The 19,818-nt window shown below is 39.2% G+C and overlaps 1 protein-coding gene across 3 annotated transcripts in view; it reads right to left on the bottom strand.

Moving 5' to 3' along the window:
* Nucleotides 1-1,062: 1,062 nt before the first annotated feature.
* The window catches only part of LOC140227345 (RNA-binding protein Musashi homolog 2-like), a 265,855-nt gene continuing 247,099 nt past the window's right edge, over nt 1,063-19,818 (bottom strand). For 2 of the 3 annotated variants that reach the window (XM_072307760.1, XM_072307761.1), the window contains 4 exons: nt 10,130-10,330; nt 8,625-8,818; nt 4,456-4,525; nt 1,063-2,047 (listed from right to left, as the gene is read on the bottom strand). In XM_072307760.1, the coding sequence (XP_072163861.1) occupies nt 4,487-4,525; nt 8,625-8,818; nt 10,130-10,330 (434 nt within the window). In that variant the 3' untranslated portion in view covers nt 1,063-2,047; nt 4,456-4,486. The remainder of the gene's footprint in view (nt 2,048-4,455; nt 4,526-8,624; nt 8,819-10,129; nt 10,331-19,818) is intronic. The other variant, XM_072307762.1, reaches the window with a different exon arrangement.

Genomic DNA, 19,818 nt, shown 5'->3' with positions numbered 1-19,818 from the left:
CTTTCTCTTCTCCATTATCTATCAGAATGTTTGTGAAATAGCTCTTTGTGCATTTTTTTTTGGGTAAAATCAGATGAAAACACTTGTATAATTTATTTATACATGCACTCTTGTTAAAACTAGCAATCTTGTATTAATACTATCTACTGTAAACACTGATATTGCATCGGAGAGTTTGGTGCTGCCTGATCTGCTCATTATAACTCCACTCTCACAAATTCCCAAACCAAGGCATTTCGTAAGTCTCTAGCTGAGTTTAATCCAAAACGTACCACATGCCTGACATGTAGGGTTCTCATCACCCTCGCCTCCCAGCCTTTTGCTCAACATTTCATCCAAAGGGCCGCTGGATTGGCCTAAAAGGGGAGGGACGGTTGTCCTGCACTGATTGATGAAGTAAGGAGGGGACTTAAGCTTGAAGGGGAAGACAAATGTGGAACCGTTGATAAAGTGACAGAGAGCAGAGCAAATCCTCTTGAGATTCTATCGTGTTTTTTTTTTTAGCGTTCCCAGTAGCCGGCTGGAAACTGCTTTTGGCAACTGTGAGATTGGTTCAACCACGCGTATCGATTCCCCATTTGTCTTCCTCCCCGGTGGGGGAATCCCAATATGAGACAGAAGGGCAGGGCGTTAAGCTCATATCTCGATTCGAGTGGTCACCAGTGGAGCCCAGTCTGGCAGAATGACCCGATGAACGGATACTCCGGGACAACATCACTGGGGGGATGCATGGGGTGTGTTAGGAATATTGTCCTAGAGCACCCACACGACCAATCAAAAGTGATCTCTCAAATGAGCCTTGCTTTCCTCAGCCAATAGAGATCTCCCTTTCTTGGAGCTCTTCACACAGAGAAGTCTGGTCTTGTTCCCATCTCCTCCTGAGGTTTGAACCACACGAGGAAAGGAAAGAAAACTGAATAATTCTCGTGCTGTTTGTTTCTCCCTACAATGCCTTCCAAGACCACTAATTGAGGTGACATTACACCACACCGTAGGGGAGGCAAGGGTGGTAAGAAGGATCTGTTTTGTTTTGTTTGATATATATTTTTTTTTGGCGTGGCGGTGTTCTTGCTTGTCACAACCTTGTCCACAAGTGTTGTTTCTTCAATTGGTACAGCTGAAAGAAGGAGATTCACACCCAGACCCACGCTGGGGGGATGTCATTTTTTTGTTTGGGCTAAACTTCTGATTTCTGCACACCGCTCCCACTCTGTCTACATTGAAATGGGTTCCAGTCAATCATTTATGCTAAAATATAATAGCTCTGAAATATTTAATCACAAAAAGGTAGCAATTTTTTTCCCTCTCTTCTCAATTTCATTGCATTTGAGCATATTTCATGCTGCACAACTTTTTCAATTGTACAGAATAGCAAGCGATACAAGCATTATACTTAAAAAGTAACATTACGTAAAAGAAATATTAAAGATAAATGTATATATATACACACTTAAAGTTGTTGATATTCCCACATTGCCAGGTATTTCTTCAAATCAACAGTTTCATTAAAAAAATGCTATCATTGCTGGCTGCTTGAAATGGTACATGAAAAAAAAAAATGTGCCATGCGAAGTGCAAAAATGAAACGAAAAGTGAATAGAAAAACAAAACTTCTTACCATACAGTTTACGCAATAAGTTCATTATCCAACTTGAAATCTTTTATGAGTAAAATTTGGAGAAACTTACACAGTAATATTTATACAAATAGTGATAAATAGTGCCAGGTTAGCCCTGGCTACAAGTTTTAAAGCATACACTGTTAGTTCTCCACAAGTATGTTGTTTCCTCCCCTCTCGATTCTCGTACCCCCAACCCCCCTTGTCGTAAAAAGTCGCTGATCATCTTGTTGTTTTGTAGAAGAGAGCCTGGTCCTCTGAGCAGAAGAAGCGAGCCTCGACTGGAGAGCCCAAGTATATTAGTTCCAGGTCCTGAAAGGGAGGAGTGTGGAGAGACACCGTCCTATATACGCGAGAGCTGGCCTCTGGTTGGATTCAGTAATTCCGTCCATGTGAGACTGTGTTGAAATGACTTGACCCGTACCCTGTCTGCTGCCACCAACAGTTAGGATAGGGAGAGGAAGTAGAGAAATAGAAAGAGAGAGAAATGGGGGGGGGGGGGATACAGAGAAAAATGATAGAAAATATTTAGCTCTTTGTTAATCTCTAGAACACCAACAGCAAGACAACCAAGTTTATGCTCACATACTTAAAATTCCATATGTTGAAAAAAGAAAGTTAATGATTAATATATCCCACTGAAATTAATCCCACCTATTTCTAAATTTATGAACATCAAACAGCATGCCCTGAACAGCTCTATTGTTTATATATATTGTCATCTGCCTGGCAGGAGGGCCCTAGCATGAAAATTTCCTCCCAAAATTAAATTTTTGTTTATGACAATATAATTTGACACAGTTATGATTTTCAAACCTTAAAGCCTTAGGGCCCTTCAGCCAGGCAGGCGATGATATATGTATCATAATGATAACTACTAGTAATTAAATATCAATTATCACCTCTTTCAGACTGCTGAGTTTGTACACTGACATTCAAATTTAAAAAAAAAAATAGAAGAATTAACAAGAATTTACCAATTACAGTGAGAAATTTCAATTAAAATCTTCTCAAATGTGTTGCTAATTTAAGGGTCAATTATTAATTGACAAAGAGGTTTTGATCATTCTTCAACCAAAATAAATAATGGTATATGACCAAACAATGCTAATATGAAAGAGAAGTTTTTATTCTGACTTCAGAAATACCAACAATAAATGATAATAAATATATATCTAAAATAATCATTGAATTAAATTCATAAATCAAAAATAGCAATAATACTAAAAAGTATCAATGCTAATACCACATTTATGACTTATGGTTTCTAGGTCTTGGTTGCCCAGACAGGATGTTTGCTAAATTAGGACCCTGCAGGCAAGTATTTCCAAGGATGGCCTTGGAAATAGATATTCTCGGATCATATCCATGTTTGTAAATACTGCAAACCCTTTCTCTCTAATATGCCTTCTACTCATCACTGATTAGAAAATCTGGTCCCCATACCCCCCCCCCCCAAAAAAAAAGTGATGCTTACTAAGAATGACATAGTGGAAATACCAAGGGATCTTACTGCCTTAAAAATTGAATAACAAAACAAGAAATATGTCTATCAATAAATTCATTTGTGCCCTATTACTATGACTGAACTCAATAAACAGATGGTAATAACCACTGCAATTGGGGCTGAAATAGAACTGCCAACTTTACTCATTCAAAATTGAAAATGGCCATCATAATGTTGATGCCATCAGTAGCAACTGCAATGCAATTATCCAACTAAACTTGTGCTTGTACACTGCTGCCTTAATAAAGGCATAACTTAGATTGAATGTCAAATCAAAGGAATCAAAAGGTGCTCAGTATGAGTGGACACATGCACACATACACAGTATGAATATTGGGTTAAAATGTATAAAATGGAGGAGAAAAAAATCTATGCCCAACAAGCCAGGCGTGACATGATGGCTGCGTACAAAATTACAAAAAAAAAAAAGTTTCTCTCAAAATGTCTTAAATATCTACACACAGGTAATACTGCTGGGGGTCTCAGAGTCTACAAATTTAAGGTTACAGTTTGTGAAATTTCTTTGGTTATATTCAAAGGGTAAAAATATTCCGATGTGATATCTACTACCCAATCAGCATTGTAAAATATGACATGTTGCATGAGCCAATCAGCTTGCCAATCACAGGGTCTCTTTTTGCTAGAATTGCTACCACAGTGCACTCCTGCTATAACGAACACGGCTATAATGAAATTTCGGTTACAACAAAGTAAAAATTCAGGCCGCAAAATTATCCACTCTTTGTTCTTTATTGTTAACTTGTTCGGTTTTAATGACTAAATTTCGATACAACGAAAGAAAACTGCCAGTCCAAAGGACTACGTTATAATGGGAGTCCACTTTTTTCCTTCTTCTCTGTTTCACAACATGACTTAAAACAAGAATTCGACCTCTGACACATTGATGTCTGGTTTAAAAAAAAAAATGGATTTCTTAAAATTTCAGTTTGATGATAAAAGTGAATATGGAGAAATTTTGCAAATTCTTAGAAATCAACATCACATATAACCCCTCATAAACCAACACATAAAGAAGTAAAGCAGGTAATGAGATTTGTTACACAACTGAGAGGGCAGAAAACAAAACTATGCAGGTTACCTAAAAAAAAAATCTGAAAGAAAAAGACAAACATGAGGGGGAAAATCTGGAGCATCATCATTGGGGTACAAAAAAAAAAGCCAGTGACAATGTAGGAAAAGCAATCTATCTACAAGCAACACCACAAAAACAAAACATTCAAAAAAAAAAATCATTTTACTTTTGATTTTGTGGCAGAGGACAAACGACAGAAGATTAGTGAAGCAAAAAATGTTAGTGAAGTGAATATACCTTGCAGCCTCCTTATCGGTCGGTGTTTCTCTCAGTGAATGTAACCATTGTGGTAATTGGCCATCAAACCCTGTAACCATGGATACCGTACACACATCATGAGCAGCAGGAGGATGAGCGACAGATTGGAGAAGGGGAGGAGAGATGAACGAGGAGAGAGAAGAGAAGAAGAAGATGAAGAAGATGAGGAAGGAGAGGGATTGTGGTTACCATAGCAACGACACGAGAAAGAATAGAGTGTGATATATTGAGTGACAAAGAAATATATAAACAAAGGAATAGATTACAACATTGGAAAGTCCGGAAGGATTTAGTATGAGAGTGACAGGAAAGATATACATTGAAGAAACAGAGGGAAAATGTGAAAATATATACATAACAATTATGAAATAACCAGGAAATAAGAGTGTTACAAAAAAAAAGGAAGAAAAATAAAGGTTTTACAAAGATGTAAGTAATACAAAAAAGATGAGCATGGGAAAGGAACAAAAGAGATGTGGAGGGGAATACATGATAGAGAAAGAACAAGGGAAAAACAGTTGAAAAGGATAAAATAGAGACAGACACAGACATATGGGAGAAAGAGAGAGAGAGAGAGGGGGAGAAATGGGGGCAAGAAAGACATTTTTGAGTTAATATTTTGAGAGAGGCAATGTTTTCTTCATCTCCCACTGTACTACAAATAAAAACACACATACTTACTTTCCTTTATACAATGTGGCATGGTTTCACAAATATACTGACATATGTTCATCTGTTCTTGTCTACCTTTTGTGGAAGAGGGTGGAAGTATACAAACTATTTTCAGAAGTTGAAACGGAAGAAACGTCTTTCGTTCAGCCATTGTATGAAATCTATGACTGTCTAGAGTTTTAGAATTTACTATGTGGGCTTATATAAAACAAAGCATTAAACCTTCAAATTTGGTCTCAAACTGGGGAAAACAACACAATTTGTTTGCACAGTGGGATGTTTAGCGAAGAAAACCCATTATTCATTTGTTGTTGGTTTTTTCTTTATGAGCTTGCACAAACAGAAGCATTCACATTTTCAAAATCAGCTCTAGTTTGTAAAACACACAAAGTCCAAAAGCTTGGCATACTCTTTCAGTCTGAACACTCACAAAAAAGGAGCAAAATCTGGTGAAACAACAACAACAACGAAAAATATGAAGGATGGACACATGTTTGACTAAAATTACAACAACAATCGCACAATTCAATCCATCTACTCTAACAAGGGGAAAGCTACACATGTAGGCTATTAAACTTGTTGGGATATGGGAACTGAAAAAAAAAAGAAGAAAAAAAAAACCAACAAACAAATACACCATACACCAAGCCGGAGAATGATGAAAACAATGGGATGTGGCTTGAGCAATGAAGAGGAGAAGGAAAAATCTATGATTCTACAATTTTGATGTTTTTTTTTCTTTTGATAAACACACAATTTGTTTGTAAGTCAGGCAAAGAATGTGTGAAACTAGCAAAAAAAAAATACACTAAAGATATATTCAAGTAAGGTGGAGTGTTAGTGCACAGCTAGACACTACTGGAATTTACTTGTGGTGCTCTCAGAGGAAAAGAGTGTAAGGGGGTAAAACAGAATTGTGCTTGGTGTCATGTGATGTTGGGGGGAGGGGCTGGGGCTGGGGGAAGGGGGAAGGGGGGCTGGGGCAATCGGGCGGGGCTGGGTGGTATTGATTGGCTGGTGGCAGGGGAACACTAACAGAGGACTAGCACCTTTCTACTGAAATTTGATTCTGGCATGGGGGGAGAATACATGGTGGACACTATAACCAAAGGAATACTTGTTTTCAACCAAGTACCAATGTATAATGATCTCAAAAGAGCTCAACCAATTTCTTGTGGATGTAATATAAAGATAACTACGTCAATGCATCAAAGCTAAATACAGCACCATTAACATCATTTTCTCAAGCATCAAGGAGAAGGGTGTTTACCTTCTTAAGTCGTTAATGAATTCAGCCATGAGATATATTCACCAAATAAAGAAAGAAAAAAAAAATGAAAGAAAAGATATATATATTTGCAGAGGAAACACTCGAGGAGTATAATAACTGTTATTCTCTTTTTTATGATTATATAATGCAAAGACCACAATTAGTCAAGACTGGCTAAAATATTGAATGAAGCTTTGATAAGATGAAAGTGAGATAAGAGCCTTAAATCCCTTCCGGAAATATTTTTTGAAAATACGCCGAGACAAAATCCTTCTTTTTTTTGGGGGGGGGGGAGGGTCTTCCTCTCTCATTACAATGTTCTAAACTATTGGGGATGTCTACTCACATTTAGGAATGTTTAATCTCTTTAATTTTCTCTCTGTAGGTATTTTCCAGGTTTCCTTTTAAAAAAGAGTCTGTCAGATTTTCATCGCGAAGAAACTATCTCTTTCTCTCTCTCTACTGCTTGGCATCAACTAATAACAGCAAGTCTGCTTATCAGCTTACGTCTGCATCAGTATCATTTGACCGATTTTATCAAAAGCATACTTTCATTCTAATAGAGTATGTAAAGTACATACAGATATTGTACCCTTTTTGAAATTCCACAGCAGTTCACTCGGGATTAATAATGCTGCTATATGACGCAAATACGGTCATATATGATATTTCCATGTTTTGGCTATTAATTCAATCCATCACAGGTTGAAATGCATTTTGATAAGCCAATATTCTATTCGCATCTGTTTTTTTTTTTTTTTTTTTTTGGGTGGGGGGGGGGGGGCTTCCCCCATCAAATACAACGCCATTATCTCCGATAGGGGGATGCCCTCAACATTTGCACACAAATTAAATATTGGCATCTTAATTCAGCACATTCTTAGAATATAAATATATGTGATAATTTGATAATTTGATAAAATAATTTGTGATCAAACACAGAAGAAACTGTTCAAGGGAAGGGTAAAGAGACTTTTTGGACACAAAACGATGGCGCTATGCTATTGCTTCATTTCTGGACTAGAAACAATGATTATGAAGATTTACATAAGTAACATACCACTACATAAACACACACTTCTACTTTTTTTTTTCTTTTCCATTAGACTTAAGACTACAGACTGAGGTCTGGTTTGAATATGCAGCCTTAATAATGAGACTATTAAGCCTCAATGATTCAGCTCTTATGCTGCGTCAAAACATGTGTTCCCTAATCAAAGACCATGAAAATGGACAGTACGAAGGAAACTGAATTTTTGGATCAATTTGGCGACAGACAAACCCAAAAATTCAATTCTACGAGCATGGATGACATCTATAAAAACAAAGCACCAAATGATATAAATTAAAAACAAACAATAAGAAGCCTTAGAGAAATAAATTTTGCTTAATTTGCCTGCAAAGTTGTCTACATGAAGCTATGGGTGAAAAAAAAAGAAAAGAAAAAAAAAAACAGTATGAAGTACACAAATTACTAGTGCAGTGGTGGCCTTCATTTCATACGAAAACAATTTTGAAGCTGGAGGAGCGTTGAAAAAAAAAATGGTTCTCTCCTGAACTTTTCTTTGCACTCTACAGCCGAAGATGGTAATTCTAATTTTGGTGAGAATTTTAATCAGCGTGATTTGAGTGCTATGTTTCGAGAGAGGGGGACTGTGACACTCATTTTACGAAGTAGATTCCAGTCCAGCAACTCCTTTCTTCTGAGCAACCTAAGGATACCAGCGAAACTTGCTCACTCCACCCAAACTTTTTCTACTTATCATGACACTACACAATGTGTGTATTTTTCCCCGCCATCTAGTTTGCAAAATGAAAACTCGGGATTCACATCTACAAGGTAGTGGTGATATATCATGTTGCTATTCAAAATTGAATTATTTTGCAGGTGTAAAAATTTTGTGAATAAAAATTTCATCATCCATCTTTATATTGCCCTCTTTGTTGTTGCTCTAGAATCTGACGACATGAACATATTATATACCCTGCATGGAAACAGTTACAAAACATTTACGGTCTACCTACAGCTAAGGGAAGGAACACAAAATAATGCCTCCACTATCCTGTGGGGTGGAAGCACTAAAAAAAAAAAAAAAAAAAAAAAAAAAAATTGTTATGAGCTGAAAGAGTCAATATCTGTCTATCTTCTGCGGAAATGATTTTAGAAGCCAAAATGTTGACAAGGAAGTGAGGAGGGGTTTTTTACCGGTTGGGTGCCGATGCCGAATCCGTGGGTCGGTTGAGGGCTGGCAGCGGGCACAAAGTTTCCCCCCATGCCTTGGTCCTGGGCGGAGCTGCCGTAGATGTCCATGGGACCCGGGCTGTTGGTCGTGTTGTAGCGGTTGTTGACCGGCGACGGGGAAGGGGCATAGCTCTGCGGTTGGTAGCTATTTGGCATCACTGTTTTGTGTTGTACGCACCACAGCGAGTTGGTTTTTTGACACCAAACGGAGAGCATCAGAAAAGAAAGCAGGAAAAAACAGGTACAGAAATGTTGCTGGGTTAGAAACTGCCTTGCATAATAGAAATGTTACACATGTACATGTACATATCCAAACATTTGATGATATATAACACTTGTTTAGTACTATCATACATATCAGTATTAATGGGATTATACAAGCTAGAAGTGCATTTACGTGTCTATGTACACATGTGGGATACAAAACAAGCATAACAATTTTTTACACTTACATTAAACAGCAAATAAAAAGGTAAAATGATCAGTACATATCATTCTAAATCTATGGAAGCACAGAACAAATCATATCAGACAGAAATTAATATGATTTTCAACTGGAATATTCAGGATACAAATATATGTGGATATATGTGAACATATACATATAATCATTTCTGCAACTCAAACAGAATATATTCATCTTCACAGCAAACAACAGCAAGCAGCTATTACTACATGGAAATCTGCTTCTACTACTACTACTTCTACCACTACTACTACTACTACTACTTCTACTACACTACTACCACCACTGTAGCTACTACTTCTACACTGCTATGACTACTCTCTCTCCGATTAGAGGTTGCAAATTTTTGTTAAATATCTTGGCGACAGGCTACGCTTCTACTTGATGAAGCATGCTGGTCATTTACAGGAGGAGATATAGTGCTATGAACATCTATTCTAGGCTGGTTTGGAGACTAACGAGGGGGAAGGGTGTGGAGAAGTGAAAGTGGATTCCATGTCAAACAAATCAATGTGGGGAGGATGGGAAGTGTGCTGTGGGGGTTCCCGAGAGTGTGTTTAATGAGGGGCGAATCAAGTGTGAATGTGTGATGGGAAGGGCGCTAATCACCTAAACTCTCAAAGTAATTAAAGTCCCCCTGCCCCCCTCTTCTTAACAAAAACTCCCTCTAAGAGCATGACATCCGTATTCTTTGTAGCCAACCCAAGCTATCCCAAAGTAGAACACATAAACGAACATAAAAGTCACTGACCCATTCTAAGTATAATTCTAGCAAATCATATCTCCCTGCTGAATGTTGCACCACCTAACAAGATTGTGGCAAAAGTGACTCAAATATCTACACAAATAAAGCCCTTGCAATTCATCATTGATATAAGAAAAAAAAAAGGACTTACAGACAAAAATTTAAAAAATAAACGAAAAGATTACAAACAAAGCTAGGATGATATCAAATTCTTGCTGCTGTTGTCATTCTGTTCTGGTTGTTGTTGGAAACACATACCCGGCTGGTGGAAGTCCCTCCCAAATTCTGGTTGCTGAGGCAAAGTGTTGGGCTCGGAGCGAGCGGGCGGGGCGGACCGGCCCGCTGGTCCCGCTGAGCCGTAATCGGGGTAGGAGTAGGTAATTGGTTGCTGTCCCCGGCGGTCCGGTGTGGGAGGGACCCCAGCCGGCATCACATAGCCAGGGGCGTATGTCGGAAACCCTAGTTAGGGGTAACACAACAAGGGATAGCGCATGGTCAGTTTGCCGGCTACGCCATGTTAAATGAGAAGTTTGGCCCCTTTACGGAAATTCCAATCTCCTTCTACCACCCCCTTTCTATCACATACAATAAACATTCTGATTAATGAGTTCAGCAGCACCATCCTTCTTTTCTGTTAATTTTATGGGACTGTAAAGGTTAATTTTGTTTAAAGGGGCATCTGTGCTTCACAAGTTTTCAGGTTTTTTTTTTTAATGATCTCACTTTTTCCACTCTCTCACCTAGAGCGAGTCTCCCCCACCGGGCATATACTTATCCATTTTATCATCTCCGTCATCTTTTTGCGGCGGATCCGAGTTGTCCGAGGTCTGGATGCTGATGGGGTAGGAGAGATGTTGGGTCTAATTCTGACAGTCTTTTTTTTCCTTTTTTTCTTTTTTGTCTGCCCCAGATAAACGAACAGACGGCTCGTGACCCACTTGGGGGGGGGGGGGGGAACAACTCAGAGCTGGCAGATGATGGTGGAGTGGAATTTCGGTGATGAATAATAGGCTGACAGGAATTGTTTTTGAGGAATGATGGCATTAGCTGCCGGGAGAGCTCAGGTCTTCTTTATTTACATCCTGCACTTCTGGAGTCTGGAATGATATTTCTTATGCTTCTTTATTTCTTTCATTCTTTTTTTAAGGGGGAGGGGGAGGGGTTAAATGGAGCAAAAGGGGAGCCGGAGAGGGTTAAAAAGAGAAAAAGATGGAGGCATGCAGAGATATGTGTAGGTAAATATATGCAGGCAAAACACTGGTTAGCATCTAGTGATTAGTATACACCTGAAATGGAATGGGTTGAGAGAGGCTATGGCTGTATCTCTCAGAACAAACCAGCGAGAAAATGACATTGCCTAATACATGTACCAACAAGGCATGGATTAGTCAGTCGATTATAACATGGATAATCCTAACGATCATGGCATACTGGGGACGCTAACCTGAACAGACAGGTTGGATTGTCTTAAAGACCAATTCCAGTACAAGACGTAATGAACACGGGTGTCGTGACCAAAACTTTGAAAGTTTTGATGACTTGTAACATAAATGTTTGCTACGAAATGCATTTATGAGCAAAATACAGAGCATATGAATGAGATGAATAAGCTTTGACCTTCTACACAAGATGGACGAGCAGTGGGATTCAGGGATACATAGCAGTTGAATTTCATAACCAGGCAACTCAGCAAGCACCTTATCCCCCTCTCCCACAACATGAATTTCATGATAAGGTCGCTTGAACTTCAGCCAAATGAAGTTATGGTCAATCACTCGGCCCAATTCAGCTATCAGGTTAACTCTCCCATACAATGATTTCATTGGTCTATTGCTATCCCATTTACATGGAGACCATTGCAGCTGGAACCATCATAAGTATCATATATGCATGTGCATATATATAGAGAGAGATATAACTATATAGATATATATATCACATATACATATATTCTCTCTCTCTTTTTTTTTTGAGAGAGGGATGCAGTTCCAATGACAAGTGATTGTACAACATCAAAATGTACTGAATTTCTGTTCCTCACAATCACACTTGCACAAGCACACATACCCATTTCATATGAACAGAATTTGAAAAAGAAACAAGAGATTATGAAACACATTGATACTGAAAAGGCCAGCAGTCTTTTAGCCTTACAAAGACAAAAACAAAAAACAAAAAACAAAACATACAACAAAATCTGGCTTCTGAAAAGCAATAAAAAGTTTATTCCTGAAAAAAAAAAAACAACAACAACAACCCACATGCGTCTAGTACCCCTTCAAGATGGAGGCCTGAAAATCAATATTGTGAAACTAAGAAAGGATTTACAAATTTTCCTAACGTTCAGCTTACGCTTGTTCTACGTCCCACATCCAGTAAATACTTGCAAGTTTGCATCATCAAGATTGCTACGGCTTGTTCCAACAGCTATTGCAAATGTACCCAAATGTCTGATCTCACAGCATCCTCTTGGGATCATATGTTTAGTGCAGCTGCTTTTCATGATAAAGTTTTTCCATCTTGTACAAGCCCTTTGCTCTCCTCACAAACCTTAACCATTTCCTTTCCCACTCCCCAAACCAGACAAACGGATGAACCAATATCCAACCAAACCTGAAGAATGTTAAAGGAGAAAATCATCATCAAAATCACGTCTCTTTTGAGCGTCACGATCTTAAAGACGGCCAGCATGGTATGGAAGATGTCCTGAATCACCCTGGTTTGACAACAGACAATTCGCATAGATGATGAATGAAAACATTCCACTCATAGTCAAAATGTATGAACAATAACTTGATGCATTAGATTATCTTCTTTCACGGCAGCTGGACGACGCCCCAAGCATTAACTTGATCGACTGAGGAAAATAATTATTACAAAGAAATTCCTCATTTTCTTTTTCGTATAATCCGTGCGGGGTTATGGCTATAAAAAAAAAAAAAAAATTTCACAAGGTGCATTTCTGATACCAAATGCAACCCCTAGATAAAACAATGTGGGTTTATGACGGTTTGATGCTCCCATGTCATCCAATCTTTCCTGCATGTGATGGCAATTTCTGCAATGATGCAATAAACATGCAGCATGTTCAGTTCTTCCGGAGCTACGAAGGAACAAACAATTTGCCTCCTCTCCCCTGCCTTTCAGAATTGCCTTTCCATTTAGAAAGAATCCAGTAATATCAATGGTTATAGGCCCTTTACTGGTATGTCCGTGTGTGTCATTGTGTGCATGTGTATGTTAGTTATCAGTAAGTATATGTTTGTTTGGGCATGTGTGTTTGCATGCAGATACAAAAATACTTTCAAATATGGACAGTACAACAAAGACACCCTTGCTAACTGTATTCATTGCACCCCTGGTTTCTACGCTCAACACCCAAGCCATTGCAAAGTGGATCCAAGCCGTCGTCTGCACACCGTATACAAGGGATCCATACCGGGTCCTTCTTTGCACAAATGGATCTGCAGGCCTATGTATCTCATGGTCACTATTTCTGGTGTTTGGGTCTATGCTCAGATATGGATAATCACTAATCACATCTACAATGATGAACAGAGATACAATTCCGAGCTACCAGAACATCACAAGAGTAACCATCACTGAACAGGGATAATGTGAATGTTTCACCTGATTTTGTTTGTTTAAATTTATGTATCATGGCCCAGTATTTGGGGGGGGGGGGGTACTAAATATCAGAGTATGGCAGCTTAGCCAGTTACGGCTTACAGCATGGGTAAATAGTATACGTGGTGAGTGTGAGCTAACTATTGGAAGCTCAGTGAATAAGCTTTACACACTATTGTTGATGCGCAGTAAATAAATAACCATCAAAAAACAAAATCTTCCAAAACATGCAATGATGCACATTAGCCAAAGTCAATCTCAGAACCACACATGAATGTCTGTGAATGCGGGTAGCTGGAATTACGCTTACTTGATGCCCATAAAATGTGAGTATTTGTAAGGCACAGCACACATGAATTGGACAGGTTAATGTTAAGCTGTCGACAGGCACATTCGGTAGTCGTAAACTGCCTGGAAAAACGCAAGACACAAGTCCAGTTTCTTATTTTTTCACTTGGTGTTCATTATGCAACTGCATAATACAGATTGAGAATATGATTTTATTTACAGGGAGTAACAGAAAAAAGAAAACCTCTATTAAGTCTCTTTTTCGTTGGAGAAAGTACTGAAGATTTGATCATTCATAGAGTGGAAGAGCCCAGAACAATGAAACCATAAAGACTCCAAATCTAAACAGTATACTCCTTGAACACCAAAATATCCCTCCATTTTCCCAAAAGTTTAAGGATTATAGAAGGGATGAGAAAACCCAAAATATTTCAAGCATTTTCTGTGGGATGCAAGGATTCCGACATGATGAAAATGTGCAATGAAAGATCAAATTGATGTGATGGAGAAACAAATAAATGAATGAAATTCACACCAAGTCGTACCATCTTGTCTAGCAACTACAAACCGACCAACCGTCAAACCAGCACACCGTAAACCAACAAATCTGACCAGACCATAGACAAGCTTCAAAGGGCACTTTGAAAACAGAATAAAAGACGGGAGTGATTATTTTCCAAGGGGTGGGGATAAGGGTGGGCATGGGGGGGGGGGGGGGGGGGGAGGAGGGGGCGGGAAGAAGAACTTTCTGGTTCAGGGGCGGAGGATGCTTTTGTTACTTTGGTAAGTTCGGTAAGGAGTGCAGAGGAGTTGTTATTATTGTGTAGTTTTCTCTTTATTTTTTTTTTCAATCTCTTTCTCGTCTTTTTTTTTTACCTGAGTGCGGAAGCGACGGCATGCCCACGGAGCCTGCCCTCGACGGCCGGCCTCTGGAAGCGGAGCCGCGTCCCATGCCAGCGCCGCACAAGGCATAGGCTGGAGGCGGGTAGCCTAGGGCGAGGGCGTGTGAGGGAGCACACGTTAGCGTTCTTCACCGACAAAGCACACTCCACTTCCCACATACTAGCACACAGTACAAGATAAAGTCACTGCACATCAGAACCAATTAATACTCTAATGGGCACGACACACAGGTGCTCAATTCCCCCTCCCTTCTTTATTCTCTTAAAGTCTGACAACTATCTACAAGGCCAACTGGCGGATGAGACGACGAAAAAAAAAATACTTAGCAATCCATAATTTTGCAATTCCTCCCATCAAGTAGCATAGCAGCTGTATTGGAACATATGGCAGAAATCATCATCTTTTCTCTCGTTAAGACAATGGAACTATCTTGCATGCATGCATTCCACAAAATTCTGCTGAATGCTCGTCAGCTCTGGTGTTAGTTTTCATCTTCACAATGGAGCATCTAGAGGAGAGGTAACTGGTGGGTTTGAGGGCTGGGGTTAAGGGTTCAAATTTGAACTTATACTTGTTGGTTGGCAGCATCTTCATCACCAACTGAACTAAAATTCAGCTAAATTCCTTGAGCACACAACAAGAGTTTACCTTTGACTTCATTTGGGGGGAACTATCAAAATCTACCCTGAAATAAACCATGCACACATCATCACTTATCCTTTGAATTTCTCCAGAGTTTTCTGAAAACTGTTTCAAGGCCTCACATAGGCCTAACGATCCTCCACCATTGACCACCATTACTACACTGGATTTCACAAGATGCCAATTTTCCTACAGATAATATCACGGTATAGTCTCAGCTCTCACCATACTTTTCCACAATGTATGGATGCTAGCATATGCTTTGTAATCGGGACATCCATGATTAGTAAATGCAACAACTATACAATTATATATGGAAAAATAAAGATTTTCAAGACATTTCTTGAGATAGGGCCTCTAAGAAATGATACCAAATTTAGCATCAAAGGTCATAATCACAGAATTCTTGCACAGTGGTCATAAATTGATTGAATAAAATGGTGGTTCATCATTCTTTTTTACTTTTGATATAAATCCATCTGTTGTTCGGGATTTGTGTGTATACATTGTATTGCGTGTGCCATATTTTCCCAGTTTATGTGAAAACGACATCAAACGCACGATTCTTTCCACCTGTAGGCATTTTGAGGCATCTGTGAGGTAAAAAAAGGACAAAAATAAGGATTGCAGGATTTTCTTGTGACATTTCTCATGATTAGTTTTTTCTCTTGCTTTTTGCTCTTCTAAAAATCCAATTTTGCTTGAAGGAATGACAATCACTGTGATGGGGCACGACATCTCTCCAGTCAAATGTTTTTCGCCAACAACCGCAGGCGAGTGTTGCAGCTGCAGAACTCAACTTCACCCTGCGAGCACTCGGCCACAGCATCAATCTCAAGAAGAATCTGTCGGCACAGACTCAAAAGGAGGTTCTCCGCGGCCAAATCATATCCATCGCCATGCCAACCCGCATACCAGCATTATCGTCAGTGACTGACCGGATGACGATGCTAGGGAGATTGTGAGCAAAGACAAATTTGCAACAGCCCTGGCAAATAGAGAGGCTTTCTCTCCTCAATTTGGGGACAAAAAAGTCTCAAAACCTTCTGATTTTGGGTCTAAATTGGCTTTACATGATGTCATTGATCATTATTGGATGATAACACAGGAATGACTGCCTACCTGGTTTTTTTTTTTCTGCGTGTTCTTTTTTAAAGAAGATTCCACCCAAAAGCAGATTACTTGTGCTTTTAACAAGAGAGATATTTCTGCCTGTGCTTTTAACAAGAGAGATATTTCTGCCAATGGACCAGTAAGATTCAATCATTGATCACGAAGACATTTGAAGTCAACCCTACAACTTGTATTTGCCTAGTTGAAGAAAACACTCACGACAGTGCCACTTTTGTGAATATTCTTAGATAGATGGGTCTTGCCATTAACATTACCCACTGCCAGATAACCATCTTGATGCGATGGTCAAGAGGGATCTTATGGGTAAAACATCCTGTCAAGGAATAGATACACAGGATGAGACTTGAACTCGGAGCCTCCTATTCATGCATCTTGAGCCTTATCCACTGGACCACAGACCTCCTAAACCTGTGCGAGAGAAGTAGCATGGGTCGGCAGAGTGGACAATATGCAGTCCAAATCATACACAGGTAGACAAGAGGTTATTATGGGCTCAGCGTTCAGTCAGCACTCCCAGCATTATTTCACAGATTCAGACGGATTTCTGAAGCAACGGGTACGGTATCTTGAAAGAGAGTATGAAGCACCCCGCAGGGAGGCTATACCCCGAGGTACTCGGCACAAACATGGCTGCTCATCCGCTTCATTAACAAGTCATTGACTCCCCAATCTCTACGCAAGATTTATCAATGAAAAAAAATGAAGTGAACATAACCGACCAAACATGAATGCCATGGACATCATGCATGAGAACGAAAATTACCCCAGTCATAAAGGGAGCTAGGAAGCTATTTTGATTAACATTCAAGGCGGCGTGCCCAGGAATCACTGATTGAGTATCGTAATCAGCCAATTTAATCCCAAATTTCCATACTCCAGATGATCCGTACGTGATCTGTTTAATCACCCTGGGAAGGGAGTTGAATGAGCAAACAATTTTCGTTACCAAGGGGAACAAAATTTCCAAGTAAACTGCATCTCCGAGGGTACTTTGCACAGATCAATCAATCTGAGCAAGCCTTTCAAATTCAGCGTGGGACTCTGATACCAATTTCCTTTCTCGAAAATACAGTAAGGATTGATATTTATGAGTCATTTAATGACAAATTTTAGTTGCAATCACTCTGACTCTATTAAAATATGATAAGTGAACAGCATCTTTGCATTCACACAGAGGCATATTCATTTCAAAATCACCCCCAGACCACAAGGGCATATAGGTTTGGACAATTCCATATTTTGTTGACCAGACATGTAATTAGTGCATTTGTACAGGTATTTATAACAACAAAGCTTTGCATATTGCTACTTGTTAGTCACAAACCTACACACCTCAAATAATTGTTAGTGTCACAAAGACATACAAAGTCTATTCATTTCATCACACGTGCATATATGCTTAGCTGTTAAGTATTTTGTTAGCATCAACTGCAATTGATCGGGGCAATTAGCACACTTTTTCAGAGAAGTGTTTGCATATATATCAGCTAATCCCACGGGCATTTATTAGAGCATAGTGCCAGAGGTTATGAGAAAATCTTGCTTGAGTGTAAGACAACGGTAACGTGGGTCCAACGAGGGCAGTATTTCCCATTGTACCCTCGTAACAGTAGGCCTATCTGGCTGGTTCAATCACATTTGTACAATGCTTATGATAAATATGAATCATGACCTTTCATTTTCCCCTGCATAGTAAGCATTTGTTTTTCTAATTCGGCAGACAAATATAAGAACCTAGGCATACTGTCAAAGTTGAGTATTTATAACTACAACCTTGGCACTCATTCGATATAATCTGAATTCCCATCACTTAAATTCTCACGTAGCTTTGTGGACTGGATGCAGGTTTTTTTTTTTCCAAATATTTGCATGCTTCTCACAGTCACAAACAATCTTTCGATTTAACTTTCTTGATAAATAACAAAATCTCCCCTCTTCAGGCAAAAAAATGTGGCACTGCAAAGAAACAGCTCCATACTTTCATTTTCAATCACGCAATTCTGAAAGCAACCGATTGCCTACTTTCCCACATAAATCATCTTCTAATTACCACTTTCACTGGCCAAATGGATAACCCAAGGTTCTACAAATGTCCATTGTGTGGTTACAATTTCCTCGGTCTTGCAGTCACACGGACCCACTCCAAGAAAAGGGGGGGGGGGGGCCGGGGGCTCTTTGTACCAAGGACTAGCAGCAGAGATTTTAGAATACAGAAATTAGTACAAGTATTACAAGGTAGCTTTCTCTTCTTTTGTCATTGTTGTGAAAAGTTTATGTGTGTGTTTATTTATTTTTTTTTTTGTTTGCACACTTAGGTTTCTCATCTTCATTCAGAAGTCTTGAAATTGTTATTGAGAAAGTAGAGATGAACACATGTCCTTTGTTAAAAGATCTTTTGATATGCCACAAGAATGTGACATTTCAGAAATAAACAGCCCAAATTCACACATGTCAGTTGGTCAATGTCTTTTTTTAATTCCTTATGATCACCAGTTTAACATAATTTTGTACATAGGTAAATTTCCTTTAATTGTTTCATATTTCATTTAATAATATTGTCCACAAAGACAGAACAACTCCACATCTGCCATGGAGTAAATATTTGGGAGGGAATAGAAGCCAAGTTATATATATATCAAAATGCACGGGAAAGGAGAGGGGAAAATATAATAAGACAACTTGCCAGGCATATGTAATGGAATCTATTTCAATGAGTTTGGTGAAAGTGACTGGGCGGTACATGAAAGAATACACGCATAGGGATCCACAGACAATGGCAAGCAAAAGAGGCATATACCGTATATGAAATGCCATTATGGAGCCGAGTTTATGTACCCCATGGACTAAAATACAGAACACCCCAAGCATATCAATGTAGCAGGAAAAGTGATTTTGCTTTCCCTGTGAAATAATATTATAAACCTTGGTGATTGAGCCCGGATTTATTGCTGTGCGTGTGGCCTCGATTAAATCATCCACTTTGGCATAGTGGAATGACACGAGCTATGTAAATACACGAGGGTATTCACCCCCAAATGACGTTGCGACCACGCTTCAATTTTCTCTCAAGATTGAGGGGCGATGACCCCATGCTGCTGGTGTGACTTCGGGCATTCGTCGCACTCGAACACCTCCTCCAAACAAGTGACCGAGTCCTGCAACACACATGAGTTCTAGTGTGGCCTGTTCTTCGTGTGCTCCCACAACCCACATGAAAGTAAGTAGGTGGGACTATAGTGTGAAACCCATACTTCAGGAATATGCTGACATTATCATGGGGGCCTCAAAATTCTTCATGTCTTCCTTCACACATTTTCTTGTAATATGTAACACGCATATTAATTTTTCATTAA

This window comes from Diadema setosum, chromosome 4 (genome assembly GCF_964275005.1).
Source record: "Diadema setosum chromosome 4, eeDiaSeto1, whole genome shotgun sequence".
Classification (NCBI taxonomy): Eukaryota; Metazoa; Echinodermata; class Echinoidea; order Diadematoida; family Diadematidae; genus Diadema; species Diadema setosum.
This window is presented reverse-complemented; position numbering and strand designations above follow the sequence as displayed.